Source organism: Pelobates fuscus, chromosome 2 (genome assembly GCF_036172605.1).
Source record: "Pelobates fuscus isolate aPelFus1 chromosome 2, aPelFus1.pri, whole genome shotgun sequence".
Lineage (NCBI taxonomy): Eukaryota > Metazoa > Chordata > Amphibia > Anura > Pelobatidae > Pelobates > Pelobates fuscus.
The window spans coordinates 298,317,343-298,329,824 of record NC_086318.1 but is presented as its reverse complement, the minus strand read 5'-3'; the positions used below and the strand labels follow the sequence as shown (position 1 = coordinate 298,329,824).

Sequence of the window (12,482 nt, the reverse complement as noted above, 5' to 3'; positions counted from 1 at the left end):
AGTTTGGTCCGGGTGGATCGTGGCCGGCAGTAGTGGCGCCAGCCGCGACGCCATGACACTGGCAAGGAGTTTAATATCGGTGTTTAGTACCGATATCGGGCGATAGCTTGGGCACACTGTCGGGTCTTTTCCTTCCTTCGGCAGCAGGGTGATATTCGCCGAGGTGAACTGCGCCGTTGGCGTGGCCCCCTCTTGAATGGAGTTCAGGGCTCGCAGCAGTTTCGGAACGACCTCCTGTGCGAAGACTTTGTAGTATTGAAGAGGGAGTCCGTCCGGCCCCGGCGCTCTGCCCGTCTTCGCCTTCTTCATCGCGTACGCCAGTTCTTCCGATGTGATGGGGGCTTCCAATGCTTCTCGGTCGGCCTCTTGTAGTTCCCGCATGTGTGCCGAATTCAGGTATCTGTGTATGGCAACAATTTTGTCCGGTTGTGGGTTTCCCTGTTCGTCTCGCCGGAGGTGATATAGGCCCTGGTAGTAGGTGTGGAATTCTGTCGCTATCTGGTCTGGGAGGTGCTTAAGTCGTTGCTGCGTATCTTTTATCTTGGGGATGTATAATTGAGTTTTTCTTTGTTTCAGAAGGTTTGCCAGCAGTCTCCCGCATTTATCGCCATGTTCATGTATCATGTGTCTGTAGTGTTGGTATGAGCGTTGGATGGCTCGGTTGAGGTGTGTTGTAAGTTGGGTTCGTTTGGCTGTTAGGTCTCTGTACGTCTGTGCGTCGAGGGTTCGTTTGTGTCTGGCCTCCAGGACTGCTATATCTTTGCTGAGTTCGAGCGTCTCCCGCATCGCCGCCCTCTTGCGGGCTGCGCATATGGCGATGATCCGGCCTCTGACGACCGTTTTATGCGCTTCCCAGCACGTCAGCGGTGTCACTTCCTCCGTTTCATTGGTTTGAAAGTATTCTCTTATGGTGTTACTGATCTTGTCTGCTTCCACCCCATCCGAAAGGATCGATTCATTTAGTCTCCATGACATTTGCCGGGGTCTGTATAATGGCGATTTGAGCCGCATTCGTATTGGGCTGTGATCTGACCAGGTCATTGGTAGGATCTCTGCGTCTCGGAGCAGGTTCAGGTTGTGATGTGTCGTCAGGAAGTAGTCCAATCTCGTGGATGTCGAGTGTGTCTGTGAATAGAAGGTGTAGTCCTTGGTTGTTGGGTGCAGTGCTCGCCAGCAGTCTGCTAATTGGTGGGCATGTAGAAGGCGAAGTGTGTTGGCGTGTTTGTCGTGTGGTGTTGTTCCGCGTGGTGACGTGGAGTCCTGATCTGGGTGCAGTGCCAAGTTCAAGTCTCCCCCGATGATCAAGGTGCCCTCCGTGAATTTCATCAAGGTGCTTAGGGCGTTCCGGAGGAAGTAGTGCTGTTTCGTGTTTGGAGCATACAGGTTGGCGAATGTGTAGGTCTGATCTACTATTGTGCCTTTAGTGAAAAGGTATCTGCCTTGTTTGCACCTGAGGGTGGCTATCTCCTTGTACGGGGTCCCGTTTGAAAAGAGAATGCAGACTCCTAGTGTTCTTTTATCCGGGTTGTTACTAAAGTACCCTGTTCGAAAGTTGCGGTCTTTCAAGGCTGGCGCCCTGCCTTCTTGGAAGTGCGTTTCTTGGATAAATGCCACCGACGCCCTGTAGTGTTTCAGGTCTCTCAGGAGCCTTGTGCGCTTCTCTCTGACGTTGAGGCCGTTTACATTGTAGGAGAGTATGCTCAGGTCTTCCCGGGTGTACCCGTCGGGGCTCGGGGTCGGCATCGTCAGGGCAGCCGCAGGGGGTGGATAGGAGGGTAAAGGCAGGAAGGGGCGGTGGATGAAGTTGTGGTTAGTGTGTTTGTATAGTGTGGTGCGGTTCTGTGTTTAGTCTCTCCTTGTGCTAGTGCTGTGTGGGTCTACGTAATCCGTAGAAGTACTGTGAACTTTAGGTTAATGGACAATCGTCCCGGTGGATTGACCGTGTAGCTCCACCAGTTGGTGGGCTTGGGTCGTTTCCGGGAGTTGTATGGCCCCCTAGTATCGGGGGTTTCTGTGTCCTACACCTGTGGGGGTGTCGGGTAGTTCGTCCGTGGTGGGTTATCCCTCCGCTTGTCGTAAATAGTAGTTAGTTCTAGTAGTAGTCTGTGATCCTTCGTCTCCTAAGTGGCTGTGTATCGGTAGCGTCTGCTCGGTTTCTCTGTGTGTGTTGGGTTTTATACTGTGTGTGCGCGTTGCGCTGTGCCGTGTGCGTGTTGTTACTGCCGCGCTCTTACAGCTTTTCTGATTCTGAATTGTATTGCCTTGGGTACGGTGTGCCGTGTGGGGTTGGGTCTTGCGTGCTGTTGAGTTTAGGATCAGTCTGGGCTGGGCTGATCATTGTTGTGGGGTGGGGGTGAGTCGCTATTCTGTAGTCTGCTGGTGGTGCATGTCTATTCGGAGTTAGGGGATTGGACACCATGTGACATGGGGGGGTTATATTGTTTCCTGGCCTGCGTCTTAACGTCAATTTCTGCTCAGCGTGTGGGTGGTCCGGCATCTATGTGTTGCTTCTCACGGTATGGACTATCCCTCTGTTGTGGCTATGGTTCGTCTGGGTCTCTGAGTTTTACGCTTTGTCATGTTCGTCTCCCTAAGCTTGTGATGCGTCCCGTTTTGTCGTGTGCGTACGCCGTCTGGTGCTCTGGGTACCACAAATTTTGTCATGGGCATAACGTTTCGTGCAGTACATCTTAATGCAATGTCACACAATTTATATACATAACATATACACCATTCTCAGTTTCCCTCTTTCTGCTTGTAAGTGTCGTGGGACCTGGGCTGTAAGGATCGGGTGTCTGCCTAGATTCTTGCTTGCCTCTACCCATTCGCGTGGTCTGTATCCCCGTGTTCAGTGGCTGAGCGCATGTGGGTCAACTTTTTGTACTCCCCCCCCCCTCCCCCTCCCTTCCCCCCCCTCCCGCCTCCCCTCCCCTCCCCCCCTCGTGTGTTTGGGAAAGTTTTGGAGCTTTTATCTTGTCGTTTCCCCCCCTCTCCTTCACCTTTCTTCCCCCTCCCCTCCTTCCCCCTATCACCCCCAGTTGTTAACCTACATGTCTGTATTATTGTTTCTTCCCCCTGCGCCAACCCTCCCCCCTCCCCTCTGCCTTCCTGCGACCCCCCCTTCTGCCACTCTTTCTGTCTCGAGTGCATCCCGTCTTCCTGCTCTTGCCGTGCTTCCTTCATTCCCTTCCTATGCTCGACTCAGCTTTTGTGCCCCGTGGGTCCCGCTCCCCCTCCATCTCAGGTGCCGTCCCTCAGGTTCCAACCCCTCTCCCTCCCCCTGTGGGTTGTTAGTTGGTATTGCAACATGAGGTGGGACCCAAGCGTCTGTCTGAGTTGCACCTCAGGTAATAGTTCTGCTGGGATGTTTGCGTATCTGTTTGTGCTGCTGCTCGCCATCTTCGTTGCCCACTGTGGCTGGGCTGCCCGTCCCCCTCCCCAAAGTGTCCCGTCTGCCCCCCCTGCGCCTTATCTGGCGGTATAGGTGTTGCTATTCGTTCGTCTTTATGCAGGAACCCCCACGGTGTGAAGCTGATGTGGCTGGTGTCCCCTGCGTCCCTTAGCTCCCCCGTCCCCCTCCCCACGGCTTGCTGACAAGTGTAGTATGAATTGGTCTGTACCCACTGCTTGTACTCACGGTTTCGTTGAGCTGTGTAGTGATTCCCATGTCCCCACACCCGTTCCCCGGCTGCGCTGCTTGGTGTTTGGTTACCGCTCCCTCCTCACTGGGCCCTGGTTCCCGTCTCGTTGTTGCTGTTGCTGGGGCCTTTGTTGGCCTGCGTTAGGTCTGCGTGGTGGTTGTGGTCCCGGTGGTTGCTGAAGAAACGATCTCGCCAACCAGTCAGGTACCTGTTGTGGCGGGAGGCCTAGGCTACGTAGGAATCCTGGGACGTCACCTGGCTTTCTTATGAACAGTTGGTCCTGACCGTGTCTTGCAGAAAGTGAGAACGGGTAGCCCCAGCGATATTGGATTCCCGCCTGTTGGAGGGCTGATGTCACTGGGCGTAAGGCTCTCCTGGCTTGTAGAGTGTACCTGGATAAGTCTTGGTATATGGAGATAGTTTGGCCTGCCATGCGGACATTTCCCATGCGGCGGGCTGTGCGTAGTATTTCTTCTTTGAGATGATAGTTGTCGAGGCAGCATATTATGTCCCTGGGTTGTTCTTCTGGTGCTGGCATGGGTCTCAGAGCTCTGTGCGCTCGGACCAGACCTATTCGTGGCGTGTGTTGGCCGCCCAGGACTTGGGCGAAAATTTGCCTCAGTAGTTCCGGTACGTTCTCCGAGGGGCCTCCCTCCCGTACCCCACGGACTCGCAGGTTCAGTCTGCGGCCACGGTTGTCCAGGTCGTCGACCCATGTTGTAAGGTATGCTATATCAGCCTCCTGGTTCATCACTGCCGTGTTTGTCTGCTCGACGTCTGTTCTCAGCGCCTTGGTCTCGGTTTCTGTTACCGCCATGCGTGCCTCCATGTTCACTAGGTCGGCACGCAGTTGGGCTACCTCCTCGCGGACCACACGGCCCAGGCGGTCTGATAGGGCTTCAAAGTCAGATTTATGGAGCAGATTGGGGAGAATGTCTCTCCACTCACCCCCTTGCTGCTGCTGCTGGGGCTCTGACAGTGTTGGGGAGAATCTGGCTGGTGTGGATGGGAGTGATTCGTCTGCCTGACTTGCGGCCTCCATCTCCCGTTGCGGTGACTGTGCGCGGGTTGCTGCCTGGAGGTAGGACCGGATTGTGTGGTCTCCCCCGGGTCCCGAGGGTCTTGGGGTGCCGCCGGGGTCTGTCTGCCGTTTTGTGCGGCCCATCTGTGGTGTGAGAGTGTGCCGGTTTCGCTTGTTGAGCGGTATTATTGCGGGCGCCACGAGGAGCTCTGGAACTAAGCCGCCATCTTCGTCGGCTGCCGGACACGCCCCCCAGACTTTGAGTTTGACATGCTTGATGTAAGTAGTTACTAGAACACTATTATATTAGTAATACCTATGCAATTTATAAGGCTGTGTATTTTCATTAAGTCTATACTAATTTCTCTAATTCCAGCAAAAAGACAGATCAATTTGATTAGTTTTCCGCTGCCCCAAGTGGACCTAAAAGCCATTTTGCTACTCGCAAAAATGTAAAAAAAGCTTCAAAGGTTGAGGAGAGAGGTTTGGCAATGACAAAAAATAGTGCAAAAATGTAATATTTCCCAACCTAACTAAAACATAGATCCATCACAGGAAAGTTTTTTTTTCCCCTCTGTGATATTTGTATATTATTTTAAGAGAAGAATGCATTGTTCTGGAGCATAATATGAGCAAGTCACATGTGCTGAAGTCTTTTGGTTTTAATGGAATCATGTATCTGCTTAGAAACAGTATGAGAAGGGTTTGCAATTTGCATGCTCAGAAAATCATATTTAATATTTGAAAAAAAATTAAAATAAATATATTAAGGCTATGATAACAGCGGATCTCAAATTCCTATTGTAAATCAGGCTTGTTTTAATTATTTAATTTGTTACTGAATAAACCCCTGAAGCAGCAACAGTAGCTGTACAAAATACATTAACTTTTCTGACACGGTATTCTTTTTCACATACTTAATATAATGTCACATCAAGACCAAGACAGATCATTTTTTCATAGGAGGCAGGAGATACTGTTGTATGACAATATAGTTAACAAGAAAGAGATTATTAAATCCATCAACCCGATTGAATCTTATCTCATGAAAACTAAGACCATGAGCTTATTTTTTTAACTGAAGCAACCTCAACCCTTAAAACCATTAACATTATTCATGTATTCAGATTTCCAAAATGGTAACAAAGATAGGATTTATGTCATTATATTGAAAGATGAAATCCAGCATTTGTGTGTAGACTAATTTAGATGTTTGCTTTGAAATGTATATCTCATCCAAAGTAAGAATATGAGATAGCACAATATGATTTATTTTTCTGATGTAACCTATAAGTCACTGACTACAGGCTGTGATTTCACAAAAAATAAATATACAGGAAACGTGCTTTGCATTTGGATATTGTTAGTTGTGTGAAACCAGTGAACAGAACTTGAGACAACATAGCGGAATGTGTAATGGATATATTACTTAGTGTATTATTTACTAATTTTACTACTGAAATTGATAAATGCTGTAGGTATATTCCCTAGTGCATCACACTGTATCTACTGTAGAATTAATTGGCACAAGCATCATACAGCTCATTTTAAGGGTTTTGGTGCCAGGAGGGTATCCCTGTAAACTTGCCACCGACTGGTTGTAATAGGAGTAAATGTAGCTTCCTCATTACAGTTACACTCCAAGCACCATAACCATTGTGCGGTGTAGGTTGTTATGATGCTTTGGAGCATCGCTAATGTAAGTAGTCAAACAGTTTTCTGTCTGACTTCTCACTTGGGGTCTGACAGGTGTTGCTTCGTGCCTCATCACAGCTAGAAGCTCTTGTCAATGAGCTAAGCGCAGGCTTAGATCATTGGCTGAGAGCAACCAGTTGATGCTCTCCGCTTATCCTGCGTGGAAGCTCCTGCATGAGGAGGCAGGCAGAGGCACCAAATAGACCTCAATTTAGAAGTCAAAGCAAGATAATGCATCTTGGACGTAAAAACCCAGGGCAGAGTACAGAATATTTGATAGAGTCCCAACCTCAATATCTGAGGAAAGGGATTTAGGGGTGATTATTTCTGATGACTTAAAGGTAGGCAGAGAATGTAATAGAGCAGCAGGAAATGCTAGCAGAATGCTTGGCATTAGCTATGGCATCAGCAGTAGAAAGAGGGAAGTGCTCATGCCATTGTACAGAACACGGGTGAGACCTCACTTGGAGTATTGTACGCAGTACTTGACACCGTATCTTCAGAAGGATATTGATACTTTAGAGAGAGTTCAGAGAAGGACTAATAAACTGGTTCATGGATTGCATTAGCTATGGCATTAGCAGTAGAAAGAGGGAAGTGCTCATGCCATTGTACAGAACACTGGTGAGACCTCACTTGGAGTATTGTCCGCAGTACTGTAGACTGTATCTTCAGAAGGATATTGATACTTTAGAGAGAGTTCAGAGAAAGGCTACTAAAATGGTTCATGGATTGCGGGATAAAACTTACCAGGAAAGGTTAAAGGATATTAACATGTATAGCTTGGAGGAAAGACGAGACAGAGGGGATATGATAGAAACATTTAAATACATAAAGGGAATCAACACAGTAAAGGAGGAGACCATATTTAAAAGAAGTAAACCTACCACAACAAGAGGTCATACTCTTTAATTAGAGGGGCAAAGATTTAAAAATAATATCAGGAAGTATTACTTTACTGAGAGGGGAGTAGTGCATGCATGGACTAGCCTCCCAGCTGAAGTGGTAGAGGTTAACACAGTAAAGGAGTTTAAGCATGTGTGGGATAGGCATAAGGCTATCCTAACTATAAGATAAGGCCAGGGACTAATGAAAGCATTTAGAAAATTGGGCAGACTAGATGGGCCGAATGGTTCTTATCTGCCATCACAGTCTATGTTACTATCAATAGCTTGCTTGTAGTGGTTATGGTTATTTGAGTGTTCCATTATGCAGTCTAAGTACCTATAAGGTTGAAGGACACGCTGCCTGCTCGATGCAAATCAATCTCCTTTACTCACTGTAGTTGTGAGCGCATGTGCACACATGCACAGCACTGTTCCAAGCATGACTTGCACTTATACTGCTTAATGGGACAACCCTATATGCTATTAATGCTTAGATTACAGATTAAGAAAGCCCTTGGGGGCCATCAATGACATTATTTCTTAGTCTAATAATACATAGTGTATACACAAACTCAATCAACACATAATACTAATATAAATCCTAATAATTAGTAAAATTTGACATATTATGTTGCAAAATATTTCTGCATATATTATATCTATAATGTATACCAAAAAACAAAAAGACTCTAAGGACAGGACAGCCTGGCCCTAAAGTAAAAAAATAAGGGGACTAAGCAGGTAAAGTGGGCATAACCCAAATAATTAAAAAGAAAAAATTATACCTTGAGTGGATATTTTGAGAGCGGGAATATGAGTGCTAGAGACACACAGATATCGTTTCTCAAAAAGCCGCCAAAGGTTTTACCCGCAAAAAAGAGTAACAACTCAATCAAGAGGTTAAAAATGAATGAATATCAATATCTTTATTCAATACTATACGCAAACATGAAACCAAATAAATAAGTGATAAAAATGTGTTAGTGACTTAAAAAAGGAAGAAATCTATGATAATCTGCCTCATGTATCTTATAAATGGCTACTGTAGAGGTATCCAAATATAAAACAGCTCGTATAACTAATTAGATACACTTTGTGAAGTATCTTTGGAGATCAAAAAAATAGCTAATAGTATCAATGTGTTGCAAACAGGTATCACTTATTTATTTGGTTTTTTTATGTTTGCGTATAGTATTGAATAAAGATATTGATATTTATTAATTTTTAACCTCTTGATTGAGTTGTTACTCTTTTTGTGGTAAAAACCTTTGGCGGCTATAAATACCATTTTATATCACATAAAAAATAGATGATTATGAACCTAGATTAGTAAACCCTAATAATTGTCTATATAATTTAAAATCTGAAATAATGTTACTATTACAAGATAGGCAAGCTCCATACATGTATACTTCTAATTTAAATTTGAACCCCTATGATATATACTTTAACCCCTTAAGGACACATGACATGTGTGACATGTCATGATTCCCTTTTATACCAGAAGATTGGTCCTTAAGGGGTTAAAGAGCAATATATCATATGTTCTTCTTCGGCTTCTTTTTTTATTTATAGTAAGAGCCACAGAAATAAATATATAGTCCGTCTTAAAATATTGCACAATCCCCAAACGCATTTGTTTGTCGCTTGCAAAACATTATGTGGACCGAATATGCGCATAAAACATTTTTAACATTAAATATAACTTCCCTAAGAGTGGATTGAGAAGTTCTTAGGTTGGCTAGACTGTGTATGAAAACCCTTTTACTGCTCCAAGCTCATAAATTTTTTATACAATAAGACTTCACATAAAAATATCCTGCATCAAACCTGATTTAATACATGTGATATAAGCACCTGCTTCTCTGCTGTAAAATTTATTAAGTGCTAACAAATAATGTAAAGTCAACTGATGGTTTTAATTCAACAAATAAACCTTGTTTTTTGTGGATGCAGCAATTTACAAAACTCTAAATAAAAAAATAAAAAAAACAGTTAGTTTAAAATAGATTAAACAGTTTTTAGTCTATACTAAAATAATACTAACTGTACCAGAAGTACTGGTAGCCATTTTTGGACAAATGCAAATTTCTTATATCTTCTTGACAATTTATTATCAATGCAGTATTTTCTTTATATTTTCTTACCATTAGGTTTTTATTTTCCAGCACACTGTGGAATGGTGCCAGCAGTTACCTGGAGCCCTCCCCATTTTAAGGATTTAACACAGTTTGACTTCTTACCTGAAGTCAGTTGTATAGGAACAAGTGCAAAACATTTTGTACCTTTTTTTTTTTTTTTTTAATAAGTCTTTTTTGGAATTTTTGGTTTGAGCTCCTAGGCAAAACTAATTTGGCCTCCCCATTAAGAATTCTAAAAATGTTTTGAAACTCAAAATATATTATGCTGGTGATACAAATGTAGCAGCTTGCAGGGAAAAAGAGTAAAAAAAAAGACCTTATGTCGGGACACATCTTCAGACATACACTCTAAAATGAAGGAGTCCCTCTTTGCCCATCTATAAGGCTGACAAATGTGATTTCATTGTAAACTGGGTTGACTATAGTTTTCATGTCTAGGGTACAAGTTTAGATAAAAGCTTGTTCATATTCACATAAATACATTTAGGACTTACAGCAAAACATGTTGGAACTTCACGAAGTGAATATTCATCCTTTGATGGCAAAGCCTGATTGCCTATCAGTTCATAAACAGCTGGGTAGGAAGACAGTAAATTCACCAAAGTGAGAAAAGACTGCAAATGTAAAAAAAAATAAAACATTAAACATAGTAAAATGGATCTTGAAACACAAGTATACAATACAAAAGTATTTAAAATGTAAGGATATCAAGAAAGGATAAACAGGCTAATCATGTAAACTACAGAAAAATAATAAAATATAACAAAGAACTAAGATTCCTTATCAGGGCAACATCGGATCAAAATGCCCCATGCTGCCTGAATTTAATAGGAGTCACACTTCAATGCAATCTTTGTTCTGTTCATCTCTTTTAATTGTGGTTTGTAAGGGGTGTGAATCTTGTTGATATCAAACAACCCATGCTATGTATGCAGTGTTGCTGAACTAAGATCCATGTGCACTATGAGCCACAGTCTGGCACCTGACTGCAATATTGATTTTGAAGCTGCTAAATCAATCAGGCTTGCAACACCTAGGAACTATTGTAATCCAGGTTACTTGTAAATCAGTGTAACCTTTCATGAAAACCATTAAAATATCAACAGAATAACAATACCAATAATAAGCCAGAGCACATTAGAAGGTGGAATCTGATTGTTTGAATGGCATACAAAAAAGTAGTAAGAAGAGAGCAGATGGGTTTATGACAGGAACGTTCTGCAGTTTGTGGTATAAGCATCACGACACAGACCCCAACCTCTGGTATGTCCCTCACTTGTAAAATATATCCAAATACAGTCTATAGATACTTAACAAGCTCAAAACATGTATAATATTATACATGTTTTGAGCTTAAGTGTCTATATATTTATATTTCTATGTGTACAGGCCAACCTCAATAAATATTGTCCCAATTAATTTTCTCCAGAAACACGTCAATAATCCAACTGCTCAGCCTCAGAAACCTGCTTATTTTGTTGTTTCCTTTGATGGATGTTATGTGGTTACTTTGTATTAGTTAATTAAAATTTTAATTAATCCATTAATAAATTTTGTTAATTATTTTAAATAGATAAGGAATTAAAGCATGCTCTGGAATAAGGCTATAATAATGAAATAAACTAAAACGGAAGCTGATAATATAGGGATATTCAGTGGAGACAAAGAGAACAGTGTAAATGTAGGGGGATGTAATCGATGCAATCCTAACAATTGACAAATTAGCCTATCTATATGCACAATATTGTTTTAAAGTTTACAAGAGGGAAAATAAACATAAAATAAAAAATATTTATTGCATGCTTTAGTTGCAATCATCATTTTGATGATAAAAAACATTCATCTTTAAAGGCATAATAAATGAGCATCTAAAGAAGCTTAGGAAGTGGTTCGATAAACGGGTTGGGTTGCTTCAATAATGCAATATTAAAAGCAACAAAAATAAAATATATTTAAAATCAATAACAAAGGTGTATGAAAAAAACATGATAAACGTAGGAAGCAGGAGATGAGAAAGGTGTCCACCCAGAGAAGATGAGAGAAAACTGGATTCCATGAGAGAGGCCAAATCAACCTTACTAGTCTGAGAGTACCCAAGTGGGAAAGTGTTTTGCACAAGATCAGAGTGACCTTGTACCTGATATGGAAACACACTGGATGCTAGTGCAGACCATGGAGAAATTGTATAATGTGCAGAAATGAACCAACTCTCCTTAGATGTATCGTAATCTAATTCGGCACTGTTTCTTCACAAGTACAAAGGCATCTGCATTGAGAGAAAGCATGAAGTGTTTATGGGAACACACATGCTGTACGGACCCATAAGATAATTAGAGCTTTATTTAAAGCATCCAAAACTTGTATTTGTATATCCATGATACTGACAAAAAAGGACTCTAAGGTTAACGGGTTACTCCAAGCACCATGACCACGTCAGTGATATGAAGTGCTTATTGTGCATAGCTTCACTATGAAATACTGCATATACGGCGATATATTCCTTTGCTGTCAAAGGTGTTACTACTCTACCTCTAACAGCATCATTAGGCAGCCCGAAACAAGACTTTCGGACTGACTAATGTGAATTCTGTGCATTAGGGATAGACTGATGATAGGTTTGTCAGATATTATTTGCCGATATTCCGGATTTTGGCAAATATCGGTATCGGCCACTATTGATACCAATATTGGCGATAATGTGAGAGGCGACGATGACCGGCCGGCAGCCGCCTTAAGGCACACCAGGTATAGGGGCACAACAATTGAGTGAGCGTCAGGAAGGAAGCGCACAGAGCTTCCCCCTACCAGTCACTCAGTGTAGCGGGGTCGAGCCGAGCAAAGCAGACCGTGGTACAGGAGCTTCAGTTTTCTGTACCCGGCCAGACTCACAGGAAGTGTTCACTGAGTAGGAAGGGGAGAGGACTACTAAAGGGACGGGGAGGGAAGGGCAACAGTAAGAGAGAGATGGGGAGAGATACACTAAAAGATAGAGAGGGGAGGGAAACTAAGGGACAGGGAGGGGAGAGGAACACTAAAGTACAGGGAAGGGAGGGGAGAGGTACACTAAGGGACAGGGAAGGGAGGGAAATGGCGAGGA

General features: G+C 43.3%; 1 protein-coding gene across 2 annotated transcripts in view; it reads right to left on the bottom strand.

The window, feature by feature from the left end:
- The window catches only part of TBC1D32 (TBC1 domain family member 32), a 333,094-nt gene that overhangs the window by 172,936 nt on the left and 147,676 nt on the right, over positions 1–12,482 (bottom strand). For both annotated transcript variants that reach the window (XM_063443466.1, XM_063443467.1), the window contains one exon: positions 9,880–9,999. In XM_063443466.1, the coding sequence (XP_063299536.1) occupies positions 9,880–9,999 (120 nt within the window). The remainder of the gene's footprint in view (positions 1–9,879; positions 10,000–12,482) is intronic.